Source organism: Acipenser ruthenus, chromosome 41, assembly GCF_902713425.1.
Source record: "Acipenser ruthenus chromosome 41, fAciRut3.2 maternal haplotype, whole genome shotgun sequence".
Classification (NCBI taxonomy): Eukaryota; Metazoa; Chordata; class Actinopteri; order Acipenseriformes; family Acipenseridae; genus Acipenser; species Acipenser ruthenus.
In genome coordinates, this window is record NC_081229.1 from 4,266,279 (window position 1) to 4,282,992 (window position 16,714).

Sequence of the window (16,714 nt, forward strand, 5' to 3'; positions counted from 1 at the left end):
TCTCAGCACATCAAGACAAGTCTACTTCAAAACAGTCATTTTGTAAAAGATTTAAAAGGAAATTTGCAGCACACTGAAATTAATCCAAGTTAATATTTTACATGAGAGGTTTTACAAGCCTCCTGTGTGATCTAAAAAACGGAACCTATTTATAATAAATACAGATTGCAATGGAGGTTAGCTACCCTGTTTTGGGGTTAGCTAGGCAGTGCAAACTTCTTTAATATCCTATCAGAAATGTTATGTGTGATACTCTTGTGTTTTTTTTTTTCTGCTGTCATTATTTGCCATGCTTACTATCTACAAACTTCTCTAAGATTTCAGTGTTGCACAGGTTTTTGTGTAAAATGCTTTACCTTTTATTTTTTTTATGATTATTCTTGCATGTTAACCAAGCCATAGAAGACGTGCTGGAATTATTTCATTGGCTGTATTCTGTTCTATTCTAAATATACTTGATTGAGATTCTAAAACCACATCATGTTAATAGTTATAAACACCACTGAAACCCAGTGGTTACCCTCTCACTGGCTAACCACATTCACAGTTTTGCATTAGCCACTGAATCAATACTGTGATAAAGCACTTCACTCCCTACTCAGACAAAAGGCCAATATGGGTGTATACCCTTTACACAAGCTTAAGACAGTACAGTATAGCAAAGTGTAATAAATGTACACGTTGCATATCCTATGGTAAGCTTTTGTAAGAGGCAAACACCCCCACATAGAATGCCAATGCCAGTTTTGGTCACCTCACTACAAAAAAAGACATTATTGCATTTGTGAAGGTAGAGAGAAAGGTGACTAGACTGATCCCAAGACTCAATCAGCTATGAAGAAAACTGCAAAGAATTCTCTTCAGCTCCAATAAAAGACTTGAAAGAGGGGATTTATAAACTCCTAAATGATATCGATAAAGTCAACCCAAGTCACTACTTTAGCATGGAGAGTAGGATGAGAGGGAAGAAATTGAAGCTGAGTAAAAGGAAGCTTTTTATTTAGAAATATTAAAGACCCTTATTATTATTATTATTATTATTATTATTATTATTATTATTATTATTATTATTATTATTATTAAGAAGAAGAAGAAGAAGAAGAAGAAGAAGAAGAAGAAGAAGAAGAAGAAGAGGAAGAAGAAGAAGAAGAAGAATAGTAGTGGTTAGGGCTCTGGACTCTTGACCGGAGGGTCGTGGGTTCAATCCCAGGTGGGGGACACTGCTGCTGTACCCTTGAGCAAGGTACTTTAACTAGATTGCTCCAGTAAAAACCCAACTGTATAAATGGGTAATTGTATGTAAAAATAACGTGATATCTTGTAACAATTGTAAGTCGCCCTGGATAAGGACGTCTGCTAAGAAATTAATAATAATAATTAATTTACTTATTAAATGTATTTATTTACTCTGTTTCTCAGAAACATACATTGTGGGGTTTGCAAAATACAATGAATTAATCTGCGTAGTGGGTTTAAGTGATTACAAAACATGAATATAATCAAATTTCCCTCAGTAAGAAGCTTAAAACATGCTTTACTTATTATTATTATCATTAGTAGTAGTAGTAGTAGTAGTAGTAGTAGTAGTAGTAGTAGTCCTATTAGAAGCGTTTGCCATCCTCTCTCTCTCTATATATATAGCAGTTTGCTGAAACAGCCAGACAGATAGCCCAGATGTGACCAGACTTGTAACGCCGACCAAACAAACACAAGCAGTGCTGTGAGTCTATTGCAAAAAAACACACTTTCCCATAGATATATCAGTCTGGCAACGTGGTGTAAAACATATCATAGTTATGCCTCACATTATACCGCAGTAATGCAATGATGTGACGGTTTTAGTACCTTTGGTGTAACGGTTATTGATTTGTTTTTGTATAGACTAGTCTATTTATGTTGTGTTACAATGCTATGTTAGAAGGACATTCAATATCTCAAGATAGAAGGACATTTATTGTACTGTTGATTAAAAAGAAAATACAGAATTTCACCCAGTCAATTACATCATTAACCCTGTAATGCCCGAGCATATTTTTAAACGAGAAAAGCTTATTTATTTATGTCAGCAGATTCCGTTTCTTGTACATATTTCCAGTCTGGCAACACATAATGTACTGAATATGAAAAATTCTGGCTTGTGAGACTGGATTTAAATATTCATATAGAGGGGTGGCTAAGCATTGGATCAGATGTGATACAGAAATGGGCACTACTGGATTAAACATCGCAGAGCAACAGCCTAAGGAGCATTATTGTTAATTTTTAAGTATGTTTTAGTGTACTTCATAGAGGTTTATACCAAAAAGGGTCTGCTGGATGAATTAAAGATGGCATTACTCTTCGTTGAAGGCTTTCCTATTTCTTTGTTAGCTGTGTTAAGTGTAAAGTAAGCTTTGTTGGCGTGCTTGTTTACATTTTCAAATTCCCCGTCTTGTAAATTATTTACCGCTCTTCAAATGTGCAGCTATGGCCAAAGGTGACACCCTATCAAATTAACGAATTTCCCTTCATAAAGTCGACGAAACCAGCTAATGTTACGTTCACATATTAAATTACATATCGCTTTGTAGTTTTCCATATACTTAACGAAAAACTGACAAAAATGGAAAAATGTGACATTTCGAAATCTAACATGAAGCACTGTAGGCTACTACTATTACACCTTCCGGTAGACTTTTGCGATATAATTTTGTAGTTTCTTTGTTTCATATACTTTGCTTTAAAAAAAATCACGGTGATGCAATCTCAGTCAGTTTGCATACCTTGGTAGTACACGTCTAACATTTGGAGTTCTAGTGTACTGAGAAGTCTCGCTTATTAAAAATGTTTGCCTATTTTTGAAGTACTCTCGGCTTGCTCATTACAATATACTACATTTGAAGAGGGGACGACTACTGTAAATACATTTATATTTAGTCAGCGAGGGGACTGAGGGCGGTCCATTGGCCAGAAATGACCCCCAAACCAGCAGGGGTGGTTAAACATTTTCTGAAGAAACTCATGAAGTTAGGGGTACTGTAGTTACCTCACTGTCTATCTAAATAGACAAGCATTAGAAAAAGCACAGTATGAAACACACCTACAACTTTTTCAGTGGTAGCATATAAATAATAGTAAAAAGTGCTGTTATTTAAAACAAAACACGCAGACAGCAAAGCAGGGTACACATAATAGTATGATAAAGTACATTTATGGTGCATTTATCAATAAGCGGGTAAAGACGAAACATCACCGGCTTACTTTGCTGTCGTGGTGGATGAGTTTGAGCTCGTAGTCCGGCAAGATATCTGCTCTCCGGTTGACGTGTTCCAGCGCCATCTCGGCAGAAGGCAGGCAGGCTTGTCCGCCGGGCCAACCCCCGCTCATGGGGAACAGGGCTCCGATATAGAGGGTCTTCTTACCTAGAACCGGAGCGGGGAGCGAGGAGAGCGCCATTAGCAAGGCGAAAGCGAGGAGCAAGCCGAAAGAGGGACGCCGCGGACCGGCTAACCCACCCACACACGCCGGCATTCTGAGGCGACCCGAGATTGTAAGCTTTTTAGCAATGCTGTCCCCGGTGTCTGTGTTTCGTTTTTCTAATTATAGCTTTGTGTCGGATTTTGTATCAGTGAAGTCTATGTCTGTTAATGACCTATATTCATGTTATGTTTAAGTCTGTAAGCAATATCTGTCTGGCTTTGTCTTTTTCTTCGCGTGATGGCTGTCATATATCTACATACCTCTACTTTGAATGCCTTTGTATATCAAATTCACAACTGGCCAATTAAAAATGCCATTTCTACTACTGTTAAGTATCGATCTGTCGCTCTGTCGGGTAATCCGTTTGTCTATTTGTCACTCCCCGAGGAAGAGTAATCAATCGACTTGAACAATCGACAGATACTAATGTAATCGATTAACGAAGTGCTGTATTTCTAAGTGATATTAATTGCGGCAAGCACTATGCTGTATTCCACTTTGAGCTCCCGGTATCATTGCAGGCTTTGAAATAAGAATCGCACTAGTAATGTGGTAGGCCATGTGTTCCTGGTCTTCCCCAAAATAAACAAAACTGTACCCGAAAGAAATAATCATTAATGTATTCAATACATGAATCGACGAATCGATGGCCTCTATTTAAAACAAAATAAATAAATAAAAACAACTTCTACCGCCCGCGCCAATACAGCTTATAAAACGACATCTTATATATAAATGTAATATATTATTTATCTAAGACAAAACAAGAGATGATTCCAGCAGTAATGTCGCTCCGATCATTTCAGCATATTCTAGCAACAGACACGCCAGGGGATGCGAAGATTGAGTGTGGGAGAGTGAGTGAGAGAGGGAGGGAGAGAGAGACAGAGCTGGGTTTAATAAGCGAGTTGAAAATGGATCGCTCTCTTCATCCTATTTTTCTGCTGCAGTGTATGCCAAACACACACACAGAGAGAGAGAGGGAGAGATGAGAAGAGAGGGGGCGAGGGAGGCGGGAGCGAAAGGGGGTTTTCTATTTTCTCTGCACGTTGCTCAGAAGCCTTCTCTCTCTCTCCCTCCCTCTCTCTCTCTCTCTCTCTCAGACGATTTCATGTAATTATAATGTTAAGTGCAAAGGAGTTTTTTTTCATTTTATGTTTTTAATCAAACAGCACGCTTATTCTATCAGTAGCAAAATAACAGTTACACTATATTTTATTTTTAGAAAAAAATATAGAACCAGTATCATATTATATATTATCAGGGTTGTGATTCTAACCGAAGTGATGTTATCAGTAGTGTGATTCTAACCAAAGTGATGTTATCAGAAGCTTCCCCCCCCCCCTTCCATTCCTTTCTCAACAATCACATTCTCTGCACAGCTGACACAAGTCACAGGGAATTGGCGACGTCGTTGCGCTGTCACGCACAGACCTTGCCCGACGCGTAACAATGGTGAGCCGTCACTTCAATTAGAGCATCTCTCCCCCAGGGTGAAATCCATCGCTACCGCCCGACACGCGGCACCTGCTCACTAATCTATTTAGTCAGTCTTTAGCCTACAGCTCTGGCCAAAAGTTTTGCATCACCCTATAGACTCAACTAATGTTGCTTCATAAAGCCGAATGAAACCTGATGAATAATGTCAGGTTAACATATTGAATTACACACTGCTTTGTAGTTGTCCATACTTAACGAAAAACTGACAAACATTGAAAAATATGACATTTTGAAATCTAACATGAAATACTGTACTACTATTTACAGCTTTTGCGGTATCACTTTTCTTTAATTACATGATGTTAAATAAAATATCTAAATGAATGTGATATATATATATATATATATATATATATATATATATATATATATATATATATATATATATACACACACACACACACACACACACACACACACACACACACACACACACACACACACACGTATGGACGTATGGAAACGTATAGAAACATATTAATGCAGTTTTGAAAATCTGGTCTATTGACCTGGCTTGGACCTTCAAACACAAAGCCATTCGCTTCTTAAGTTTGTAGTCAGTAGCGGTAATGGTGGAATTTCTCCTCTCTATCTTTTCCCTTTAAAAGTTTATCTCAGTAAATTTACCTGACAAATTTTGCAGTTTTCCAGTACTGTCCCCATGGTATATGCATTCACCATGGTTTACAATTGCTTTTAACAATATGGGACACTTTTATGAGGGTTGTATCTACAGTGTATATCGCAATATCAAAACACATATTCTTGTTGTTGGTAAAACACCAGCCGAGCATTGTGACAGCTCAAAACACGGAAGAACCGCGGCTGTCATATCTAACAGAATATTAGAAGGAATGATGACACGTGCAAGCACTCTTGGAGAACCAAGCCCTCCGTGTGCGGACCGAGACGACGCGCTGCCTCGCGAGGTAATAATGAAAACCATTACATTGTCAGAGGTTTATACACCCTTGACAGCCAACATGAAATTATTCGACGGCAGTGTAAAGTCACCTTCAATAAAAAGGCCATTCAGTATTCAGGCCACCATCTGCAGTCCCAAACGAATCAAAGACGTGTTAAATGACCTCTCTATGAGACCAGCGTGCGGTAAGGTAACAAACACCACTGCATTATGATATAAAATGCATGCACTAAAACTGAAAAATGTGTGCAAGTTCAAATCCTGTGGTATGTTATTCTAAAACTATTCTCAAACCGACACCATTAAGACCATATTTGAGACCCCCCCCCCCCCCCCCCCCCCCTTTGGACCGCTGCACCTTTAAATTAAAAGTGGGGAGTTGTGTCAGAATTTGGACCCGTATAATGAAATGTTCCTGCCACAGCACCGCAAGCGAGTCTTTAATTACCTATGGGCGTTGATGAATGCACCATTCCAATTTATATTGTGCCTGCCAGAGAAATACCTTTCTCATGAACACTTAAAAAAAAAAAAAAAACCATGAATATTTCATGTGCTAAAGTCCATACTGTGAATATTTAAATAGTAGGAGTCTATATTAAGTCGTTTCAGATTAGCAACAGTGAATGTAGTGTGAATATATACATTTGAAGGGGTAAGAGGATAAGTTCAAACCCGTTTAATGTCACTCCGGTTAATATCACATACATTTATGTATCCCGGGAATAAAAGGTCTCGGTCAAAATTTAATGAGAGTCAACAGGGGCAAGCGCATGATAATGTCAATGCGGTAATCATCACACTCTGGTTAATGTAACTGCCCTTTTACCAGTAAATCGAAAGGTTTGCATTGAAGTAAGTTGCTGCACGGTATTTAAATATACTGAAAAAAACAAGGTAGCAAAATATACCACAATGTCTACAGCTTTCTTTCTTACTTTTAAATGATTAAATGATGCTGTAGATGTACAGCGAAATAGTCTGTATAGTATTTTTTTTTTAAAATGTCGTTTTGTATTCCTCAGCCTCTGTTGGATGGTTCGAGTGTTTGAGGTGGTGTTTGAAACAACGAACCAATGCGGTTTTGTTTTAATGAACGTCTCCACTACAGAAAGGGGTAAGGAAACTGTTCAAATAATACTTCTCCCGTCTTGGTGTCAACCAGCAAATTGATTAGAGAATGCATTTCCATTGGGAATAGCAGACTGGCGTGTTTCTAACTCATTAGGTTCAAAATAAACACAACTGTAGTAAATTGATCTGAGATTTGGGGCTTTTCCTAATTAAATACTGTAACTATTGTACTGAAGAATGCAATTTGAGGCGCAGATACACTGGCCCAAAACAACGGAGACACAGAGAGTCCATACCATTCACGAGAACATAAGGGTAATGTTACATTGTTCAGTTGTTTTATTTTCAAATATTTTTAATTGCTGTCATACGAACCGTGTTTATGAGAATGCAACAGGGATATAAAAGCTTGCTACGGTAAAACCACAGTAATCTAGCTTTTTTTCAAGTTTTTCTTGTGGGTTATGCATTTACCATTCCTTACTATGCTTTGTCATATGGATGGATAGCTTTACCATACCTCTCTGAGATTTATAATGCTTACCTATGCTTTACCGTGCTCACTAGGCTCATATATTACAGCGAAGCTACGTCCTGGTTGGTCCCCACCACTCCTATCTCACTTTATCTTCGCGAAAGCCGAGCCCAGTATTAGCATGACGTAAATAACACCTACTCTCGTGTAATAAAATACATGTAATTCCCTTATGAAGGATAATGTTTGCCGTACTGTTGTTTTGGTTTTGCAGATCGGTGAAGTATTCCGCACGATCCGTATCTCCCAAAAGGTTTTCCTGCTCGACTTATAAGTTTCTTAAATACTTTCCACAAATAAGTAACTAGCATTGCTGTCTGAAAGCAATTGATTGGGCCCGGGAGCTGTCCGCGACCGCTGGTGCTGATCCAATTACGCATTGAAATGGTACAGCGGTAAATGTACAGCTATATGGCCAACAGTTTTGCATCACACAGAATGTTATGATTGAGACACCATTTAAATAAATAAGTAAAAACTATATGAAGATAATCAATCTAGCTATATCTATCTATCTGTATATCTGTATCTCTCTCTCTCTCCATATATATATATATATATATATATATATATATATATATATATATATATATATATATATATATATATATATATATACACACACAGACATGCTCAAATTTGTTGGTACCCTTACAGCTCATTGAAATAATGCTCCATTCCTCCTGAAAAGTGATGAAATTAAAAGCTATTTTATCATGTATACTTGCATGCCTTTGGTATGTCATAGAATAAAGCAAAGAAGCTGTGAAAAGAGATGAATTATTGCTTATTTTACAAAGATATTCTAAAATGGCCTGGACACATTTGTTGGTACCCCTTAGAAAAGATAATAAATAATTGGATTATAGTGATATTTCAAACTAATTAGTTTCTTTAATTAGTATCACACATGTCTCCAATCTTGTAATCAGTCATTCAGCCTATTTAAATGGAGAAAAGTAGTCACTGTGCTGTTTGGTATCATTGTGTGCACCACACTGAACATGGACCAGAGAAAGCAAAGGAGAGAGTTGTCTGAGGAGATCAGAAAGAAAATAATAGACAAGCATGGTAAAGGTAAAGGATACAAGACCATCTCCAAGCAGCTTGATGTTCCTGTGACAACAGCTGCAAATATTATTAAGAAGTTTAAGGTCCATGGAACTGTAGCCAACCTCCCTGGGCGCGGCCGCAAGAGGAAAATCGACCCCAGATTGAACAGAAGGATAGTGCGAATGGTAGAAAAAGAACCAAGGATAAGTGCCAAAGAGATACAAGCTGAACTCCAAGGTGAAGGTACGTCAGTTTCTGATCGCACCATCCGTCGCTTTTTGAGCAAAAGTGGGCTCCATGGAAGAAGACCCAGGAGGACTCCACGTTTGAAAGAAAAACATAAAAAAAGCCAGACTGGAATTTGCTAAAATGCATATTGACAAGCCACAATCCTTCTGGGAGAATGTCCTTTGGACAGATGAGTCAAAACTGGAGCTTTTTGGCAAGTCACATCAGCTCTATGTTCACAGACGAAAAAATGAAGCTTTCAAAGAAAAGAACACCATACCTACAGTAAAACATGGAGGAGGCTCGGTTATGTTTTGGGGCTGCTTTGCTGCGCCTGGCACAGGGTGCCTTGAATCTGTGCAGGGCACAATGAAATCTCAAGACTATCAAGGCATTCTGGAGCGAAACGTACTGCCCAGTGTCAGAAAGCTCTGTCTCAGTCGCAGGTCATGTGTCCTCCAACAGGATAATGACCCAAAACACACAGCTAAAAGCACCCAAGAATGGATAAGAACAAAACATTGGACTATTCTGAAGTGGCCTTCTATGAGTCCTGATCTGAATCCTATCGAACATCTATGGAAAGAGCTGAAACTTGCAGTCTGGAGAAGGCACCCATCAAACCTGAGACAGCTGGAGCAGTTTGCTCAGGAAGAGTGGGCCAAACTACCTGTTAACAGGTGCAGAAGTCTCATTGAGAGCTACAGAAAACGTTTGATTGCAGTGATTGCCTCTAAAGGTTGTGCAACAAAATATTAAGTTAGCGGTCCCATCATTTTTGTCCATGCCATTTTCATTTGTTTTATTATTTACAATATTATGTTGAATAAAAAATCCAAAGCAAAGTCTGATTTCTATTAAATATGGAATAAACAATGGTGGATGCCAATTACTTTTGTCAGTTTCAAGTTATTTCAGAGAAAATTGTGCATTCTTCGTTTTTTGTGGAGGGGTACCAACAAATTTGAGCACGTCTGTATATATATATATATATATATATATATATATATATATATATATATATATATATATATATATATATAATGGCTGCTTTCCCTGTGAGGTGTAAGAGAAACAGGACAAACTGCAAAATCGCTGCAATTTGAAGATACAGTAGAAGACAGAGATCAACTGTACAGTTTTATAGTTAATCCCCCCCTGTGATTAAGCAAGATCAAGGAAAGATCTTAATGTCTGAGCACTCAATTAATCTCTCTCTCTCTCTCTCTCTCTCTCTCTCTCTCTCTCTCTCTCTCTCTCTCATTAATTAGGAGAAACAGCCGGGTGCATCTTATGTATTCATACCACAGAGAATCTGCCTGTCCTTTTTCAAAATGCTTCAAATAGCACAAGCTACATTAGCACCCTCCCCCTTGCCCCCTTCAATAGAGTGCTGCTAACCTAGCCTTTGAAATCTATGCCTGTCCTCTTATTAACATTATCACTGCCCTCCTTTAAAGGAGTGCCAACCAAGGCTTTAAATGCACGTTGTTACCTATCAGCAATAACAATATTATCACTACCTCCCTATTTAAAGCAGTGCTAACTAGAGGTGTAACTATACACTAACTCAGGAGGCAGTGTGGTCCAGTGGTTAAAGTCCAGGGTTTGTAACCAGAAGATTACTGGTTCAAATCCTACCTCTGCCACTGACTGACCCACTGTGTGACTCTGAGCAAGTCAATTAACATCCTGTGAATGAGATGTTAAATCAGTGTTCTATTGTGAGTGACTCTGCATATAATGCACAGTTCACAGCCTACCTCTGGAAAGCGCTTTGTGATGGTGGTCCACTATGAAAGGTGCTATATAAAAATAAAGATATTGTTATTATTAATGTCACAGTGTAATATGCTAACTTTCTTATTTTTGCAATGAGGTGCATGATAAAGGGTTTCAAATGTACTGACAGGCTGGAGCAGGTCATCCAAATAGTCAGTTTCCTCCTCGTGATAGTGGAATCACACGCAAATGTATTTTAAGAAGAAATCATTGAACAACAAGCGCTCAATACCTGAAGGGGTTAAAGCTTGCAGGTTTAATATCCACACTGCATGGTTGCTAGGTGAAGGCATTCCATATGTCAACATAGCAGGTGATGGAAAATTCTTACAGCAAAGTCATCTGCTAATTCCAAATGACAAAGAGTGAAGGATTATGTATGTATTTGTTATTTTTTATTATTAAAATGTTATTTCATATTTGCAGAAATTATTTTTTTTGTGTCCTATTTAGGTTCCCTTATGCAGCTGTGCTAATGTTAAGATAATTGATTTTCATTCTTTGCAATCATTTTTCAATATTTAATTTTGAACCATATTTTAATACCATCGTAATACCACCTTTAACTATGTATCACATCTCCTAATGCTAATCAGCACAATGAAGAATGGAGTTGTTTAAAGATGCACTGACATTAAAGAGGATGTGAGGCAGGTCTTTGATACACATGGGAAAGATACAATAGACACATTCACTACTGCAAACATATCCTGTGCAGCTAAATCCCCATCTTACAGACTTCTCAACTTTTTGTTTCATATGAAGACAGTCTTTGGGAGAGTCACCTATTGAAGGCATCTTCATGTTGGCTACACAATTTGTCTGAAGTGAATGTGGTAACACTTTACATGAAGTTTCTCTGATTACTGTGTATTTACACTGTAGTTACTTAGTAAATACATGTGTACTTACACATGATTACAATGTTATTATGCATAGTTACAATATACTTAAAATGTACATCTTTTTGCACAATACAGTACACAATTTGATCAGAAAAGGGTTACAGTTAGAGTTAGATCAAGCAAAAAGATTGACATATTAAGTACAGTGTAATTATGTGTATCTACTATGAAAATACACAGTAAATTGCTTCTTGTGTTCACAACCTTCCAAAAACCAAAGAGACCCAAAACAGATAAATATATTTAGCAGCATTGTTTAGGAAAGACATTCAGAAATGTTTTCAAATAAAACACTATTTTAATGCTTTGCAGCACTCCAGAAATAATTAAGTATGTTTTTTTAGACATTATAATAGCCTCTCTTATGCATTTAAAAGCTTTTTTTTTCAATAGAATTAAAATACTTTAGTGGTAGTGTTTTGTAGTACTTTGTTTGAAACAATATAATAGTATGGAATCCAAAATGCTAATCTATATAATTCTATATAATGAATTTGTTGTATTTCTATACTGTTTATAGCATGCACATAGAGCATACAGCTATGGCCAAAGGTTTTGCCTCATCCTAAAGAATGAACTAATTTTGCTTCATAAAGTTGAATGAAACCTGCTGAATAATGTTACGTTAACATATTGAATTGCATACTGCTTTGTAGTTTTCCATATACTTAATGAAAAACTGACAAATTGAAAAGTGGGACATTTTGAAATCTAACATGAAATACTGTACTACTATTATGGCTTTCGGTAGACTTTTGCGATATCATTTTGTACTTTCTTTGATTACATGATGTTAAATAAAAAAGTGTTTATTTGTTTAAATGATGCCTCAATCCTAAAATTCTAGGTGATGCAAAATGTTTGGCCATAGCTGTAGAGTGCTGAATGTAGGTGAATGTACCGATACCAAAACCCTTTTTTTCCTACTCTGGAAACATCACCACCTTGTGGCGAAAATGAATAATGACGTCCTGCACATCTGAGCAGGGCCACTCCAGAACTGACTGCAGGCTCGGTCCGGCATGATGACCCGCTAACAATTAGCTTAATTAAGGCCTCTTAAAGAGCAGGAGATTTCAAGTTAACTATAAAATCATATAAGTAACTTGAAATCTGCAACTTGTTAGGAGCTGAGAACAATTAAAAAGGTCTAATTAAGCAATGTATTACTTCAATTAAGGGTTTCGTTAAGTAATTGAGAGCTCAGAATAAAAAAAAATAAAATTAAAAAAAAGACACAGGGGTCCCCGAGGACCGGGACTGAGAACCACTGGTCTACAGCAGTTATGGTCTCAGTTAGGAAGTGAACATTTTCAGTGGTGACAAAAGACTTTATCTTTCGTTAGTCAATACTGCCATCTTGTGGTGACAATAAAAATAGCACCTGCTAAATAGGGAGTTCATACTGCCATCTGGTGGAGATCCAGGAGATATCATGCATCACATTTTAACTCAATGACAAAGTTACTTCAAATGACATGTTCTTAAGATATTGACAATCATTAGGAAGGCTTCTTATGGCTATTACTCAGTTATTGTGTTAACCCATAAAGTACCAAATTAATTTTTCTTTGAAAAAATCAGAATACAATCTGATACAATACATTTAGACTGCAGGTAACAAAATTAGAGCAAGTTATCATAATAATATAGTGAAAGAGAAAATGTAAACAGGTAGCAGCTAGTTAAAAATTACAAAAGTAGCCTGTCTTCAAATGAGGACAATTGCACCTAATGGGTTCAGGTGTTAGTTGTCTGCAGGACAGATCAGCCAAAGAGTCTTTCTAGAAGTCTTGTGAAATGGTGCAGGCTCTGACATCTATAAAGACACTTTTGCTAATAAGGAAATGGATGCACTAGAGCAGTGGTGTGCAAAGTGTACTTTTTGAATTTTTTTTGGCAATGTAGTATGCAGAGAGGGCGGGGACGTGGAGAGATTCACTCTCAGTAACAGGGGCGGCATATAAAAAGTTTGCACACCACTGCACTAGAGGGCGCTGGCGATTACTACTAGAAACACATGTTGGCTGCTCTGGCCTGCAGCACATGTGTCTATGGCAGGAAACTGGAATTTAAGAGCAGGTCCTGAAAACAGAGTTATACAAAAATACAAAACCCAGTGTTTGATTAGAAAGTGCATTTCGTTATAATGCCCCCAGATTGTGGAACTCATTGCCCTTCTCCATTAGAGATGCTGCTTCGGTCAATAATTTTAAATCGAGATTAAAGATTTAATTTTATAGGTCAGCCTTTTTAATCTGACTTACAAATACATTGTTTTTATCTATTTTATTTGCTTATTTTTTGGTCATTTTGAGTTTTATCATTCTTATTAATTTCCTGTTTTCTTCAATTGTTTATTATTATTATTATTATTATTATTATTATTATTATTATTATTATTATTATTACTTCTTGATATTGCATACTTCTCATACAAGCATCAATATATTCATTTAATTACCGCAATTAGGAACGAGTCATTTAAAGGAGTAATGAACCAAGCCTTTATAATCAGCTTTTGAAAACCTTGCTTCGCTACATGAAAGTGATTTAGATCTTTTATTTACATCATTTAATCAAAGAAACTAAAAAATGGTATCGCAAAAGTCTACCGGAAGCCATAACAGTAGTAGATTTCGAAATGTCACATTTTTTAATTTGCCAATTTATATGGGAAAACTACAAAGCAGAATGCAATTCAATATGTTAATGTAACATCACTCAGCAGGTGATACATTCAACAAAATTAGTTAATATAGGATGATGCTAAAGTTTTGGCCATAGCTGTAAAAAATAAAAAAATATTTTGTACACTTTTTTCTACACTACCTTCGACTGGGACCTTGGAGTCTCATGAGGTTCCAGCGTGATTTCGGATGGCATATTTTAACATGGGGCTCTAAGATAAGGCGGGATATCAAGCACTGAAAGGGTTAAGGGTAATAAGCAAGGTTATGAGGCGAAGACAGTCACTTTCTTTTCTTTACAGTGAGACATCTTACCTGAGTGTGACTGGCCAGTGTAGTGCCGGTCATCTGTAAAGATAAAACAAAGAGTTGGGTCACACACTAACAGATAGGACAGTGATCTGGCGAGGGGGAGGGGAGGGGGAAAGGAGATATGGGAGAGTGAAAAAAGAGTGAGGAGAGGGGAATGGGAGAAGGGGAGGGAGAGGAAGAAGAGATGGGAGAGGACAGGGGAAACAGAGAGAACGTTGGTATACTCACACTGGCAGACTGGTTTGGGACTGTCCCACTTGCCGATCTTGGTGCAGGTGCTGGCGTTGGCCCCGAGCAGTCTGAACCCGGGGTCACAGTGATAGGAGAGCTGGGTGCCTTCGACCGGGGAGCGATCCAGCTCAGAGAGATCAGACTGGACCTGCCCATTCTCCAGAGACAGCCACACACGAGGGCATGGGTGAACTGAGAGAGAGGCAGAGAGAGATGAGAGAGGGTGGAGAGAGATGAGAGCTAGAGAGAGATGGGGGGGGGGGGGCTGGTGTGTTGCATGTAGACAGAGCAGAGTTGTTTTGTGTATTGTTTTCTGTGTAGTTATATATTGTCGTGTATCATTACCTATACATGTGTATTGCTGTAGCAGTAGTTTATCACTGTGTAGAAGTGTATCACTGTATAACTGATCATTGTGCAGTTGTGTGTAGGTTTGTTTTCAGTCATGTAGAACTGTGTACAGTTGTGAGTAGCAGTGCCTCATTGTGTGAAGTAGTGTATCACGGTGTGTAGTGCTGAAGCCAAAGGTTTTGCATCAACCTAGAGAATTAACAAATTTAGCTTCATAAAGTCGAATAAGTGACATTTCGAAATCTAACATGAAATACTGTACTACTATTATGGCTTCCGGTAGACTTTTGCGATATCCTTTTGAGGTTTCTTTGATTACAGGATGTTAAATAAAATATCTAAATTATTTTCACATTGTTGTTTTTTTTTTGTGTCAATCCTAAAATGCTAGGTGACGCAAACCTTTTGGCCATTGCTGTAGCTGTGTCTCATGCTGTATAGTCCTGCCTCGTGTTGTAGAGATGTGCCTGGTGTTGCAGCCCAGCTCGTGTTTGTGTGAGGCAGACTGTACTCACGGCAGCGGCTCTCCTTGCTCATGTCAGTCCAGCTCCCGTTCTCCAGACACTTGCGAACTTTGGGCCCGGAGATGATCCGCTCCCCCCGGCAGATATACTCGATCTCATAATCCACCGGCAGGATCTGCACCCTCCGAATCTGCTCCTGAGACAGACCTCGGTACCGAATCCCTCCATCACGAGGGGGCTTGATGATGTGACAGCCTGGGACAGAGGGAGGTGAGGACCAGCGGGAGGGAAGAGAGGGGGGAGGGAGGGGGAAAAAAGAGGATTCGAGGGCCAGGGGTAGGGGAGGCAAAAGGAGAGAGAGGATTTTTGGAGGAGAGGGAGGAGGAAGAGCAGGGGGGATTGGATGGAGAGATGGAGGGGGAGAGGTGCAGAGGGCAAATGATGGGAGGAGGAGAGAGGGAAAGAGAGGTGGGATTAGGCAGAGGGAGAGGGGAAGAGGATGTGAGGGCCAGGGGGAATGGAGATGAGGAGGAGGAAGTGGAAAGGAGTGAGTGGGAAGAGAAGGAGGGGAGGGAGCGAGAGGGAAGGGGAGAGAGAGAAGTCAATAGGGTGTGAGGATGATGGGGGGGTTGCAATAGCAGGGGTAGAGAAGGGGGAAATGAGAGAGAAAGAGATTCATTAAAGGCATAGATCAATAGAAATTTGTGACAGCCAGACAGAGACAGACAGACAGACAGACAGAGTCAGTACCTGTAGTAGACATGTTCCTCAGTGTGGCTCCAGTGGTTTGGAGGGTGAGTAAGAGAGCCAGAAGCATTGTGACGCCCATCTTCCCCTCTGCAAACACAGGCAAAAGAGGTTATTCCCCGATGAACGGATTTGCCAATACATTGCATTGTTTACCTGATGCGGAGGAATCGGTTACAGATATCTCAAACTGTTTTAAGGTACTCAGAGTTAAGCTACAGGTTAAATCTGGTCTCTGAGATAGTCAATGACACCAATACCTACAAGAGTCATTGAATTTATTTTCTGTTAGCATTTCTGAATTCAGCACTATTGAGTGATTCATAGTTATGGGAGACACATTCGAGATTTCACTAACTGCTTTAGAATGCTGTTTCCCATTTCTTGTGCTGTGTATATCTCCTTTTCTTACACAGACAAAGAGGAGATGCCTTCTATTCAGCATTTCTCCTTACAGT

General features: G+C 38.6%; 1 protein-coding gene across 3 annotated transcripts in view; it reads right to left on the minus strand.

Moving 5' to 3' along the window:
* The window catches only part of LOC117968252 (gamma-aminobutyric acid type B receptor subunit 1-like), a 65,818-nt gene that overhangs the window by 29,281 nt on the left and 19,823 nt on the right, over positions 1-16,714 (minus strand). For all 3 annotated transcript variants that reach the window (XM_059010882.1, XM_059010880.1, XM_059010881.1), the window contains 5 exons: positions 16,260-16,346; positions 15,561-15,764; positions 14,692-14,886; positions 14,467-14,499; positions 3,241-3,401 (listed from right to left, as the gene is read on the minus strand). In XM_059010882.1, coding sequence (XP_058866865.1) covers positions 3,241-3,401; positions 14,467-14,499; positions 14,692-14,886; positions 15,561-15,764; positions 16,260-16,338 — 672 coding nt within the window. In that variant the 5' untranslated portion in view covers positions 16,339-16,346. The remainder of the gene's footprint in view (positions 1-3,240; positions 3,402-14,466; positions 14,500-14,691; positions 14,887-15,560; positions 15,765-16,259; positions 16,347-16,714) is intronic.